Source organism: Oryzias melastigma, linkage group LG2, assembly GCF_002922805.2.
Source record: "Oryzias melastigma strain HK-1 linkage group LG2, ASM292280v2, whole genome shotgun sequence".
In the NCBI taxonomy this organism is placed as follows: domain Eukaryota; kingdom Metazoa; phylum Chordata; class Actinopteri; order Beloniformes; family Adrianichthyidae; genus Oryzias; species Oryzias melastigma.
In genome coordinates this window covers 11,688,732-11,690,233 of record NC_050513.1, presented here as the reverse complement: position 1 = coordinate 11,690,233, position 1,502 = coordinate 11,688,732, and the positions used below count along the sequence as shown (strand labels likewise).

Below are 1,502 nucleotides of genomic sequence, written 5' to 3'. Positions count from 1 at the left end.
TGAGAAACGAACTCTATCTAAATCGATTGTGAAATTGGTATATCAGCACAGGAAGCAAACTCAGGACGCTTCGAGATATATTTATATATATATATATATAAATACATTATCTTACAGTATCTTATGTATCTATCTACATACACAATATAAACATCTACATATACATATTTACAGTACATACACACACACACACANNTATATATATATATATATATATATATATATACTATACAGTATCTTATCTATCTATATACACACTATAAACATATATATGTATACAGAATACATATATATATATGTGTGTGTGTATATATTATATATATATTTATATATAAATATATATTCTACAGTATCTTGTCTATCTATATACACAATATAAACATCTATATGTATATACAATATATATATATATATATATATATATATATATATATACTATCTCTGCACCCTAACCAAAAAATTTGACAAATCTTTTGAATCATTTTAGATGGTCCCTTGCAAATGTTATGCGCGGTTTCTTGAAAGCTGTCACAGCCCAGGGATATAACTAATCTTTAGAAAGTGACAGTGATTTACATTGTGTGATTTAGAAAGTTGGTATTGTTGAAAAGTGAGTCGTTGAAAAGGGAGGATATTCTGGATCAAAAGGGAAGCTTGAAACTGAGGAGAGGGAAAAAAAACTGTACGTCCATGACACAGAACGCAAATACAGGCTCTTACGTTTAAATAATAATGATAAAAAGTGTGAGTATACTTGTGTTTATTTAGAAATCTAACTGTTTTTTGATTGTCTATGGTATAACCATTCACAAATTGCATAAGGAACTGAAATTTTGAGAGTTTAAATTTTTTTATTTGGGTACATATATATTAGAAACTAGTAAAAATACAAGTAAATAGTTAAAATAAAACACATATACGGTACATAAAATAATAAGTAAGACACAAAATTACACTTTGGGGGATTTTTGATTTGGTTTTATTGATGATATACTAAAATACATTCAAAGTTTTCCTACAGAACACACACTCACCTGTTTGGGCCGAGTAGGTCTCACCTCTTCTACCTTGTTGGTCTTCATCTTGGTCTTCATCTCCTGTCTGTGCTGGCGTACTGCACTCTCTTTGGGCCCCAGCCAGGTGCTCTCTCTGCTGGGCTTTCGAACGGTCGGCATCTCGCTGACGCCCAGTTCAGGCTGCAGCTCCACAGCCTCACCTGTGGAAACAGAACAATTTGTTTCCAAAAATCCTTGTGCAATCTATAAGTAACATTTCGCCTCCATGAGGCTCAATGGTCCAACTCCGCTTACAAAAACTTGGTCGAAAACATTGGCTACACCCCAACAGGCAGGTTTCTATGGTGACTTTTTTCCATGTTATTTGGTCACTTGACCAGATGTTGAAAGTATTGATAAATGAACACAAAAAAGCTGATAGAATCAAGATATTTAAAGTTTTCCGCTGAGCCAAATTTAGACCGGAAGGGTTTAACTTTAAATAGA

At 32.5% G+C, this 1,502-nt stretch overlaps 1 protein-coding gene across 2 annotated transcripts in view; it reads right to left on the bottom strand.

Annotated features, from left to right (window-relative positions):
* Positions 1 to 1,502, bottom strand: part of igfbp2a (insulin-like growth factor binding protein 2a) — a 23,229-nt gene that overhangs the window by 3,193 nt on the left and 18,534 nt on the right. Inside the window, exon 2 of one of the 2 annotated variants that reach the window (XM_024288978.2) lies at positions 1,059 to 1,216. In XM_024288978.2, coding sequence (XP_024144746.1) covers positions 1,059 to 1,216 — 158 coding nt within the window. Of the gene's footprint in view, positions 1 to 1,034; positions 1,217 to 1,502 lie in introns of both variants that reach the window. The other variant, XM_024288977.2, reaches the window with a different exon arrangement.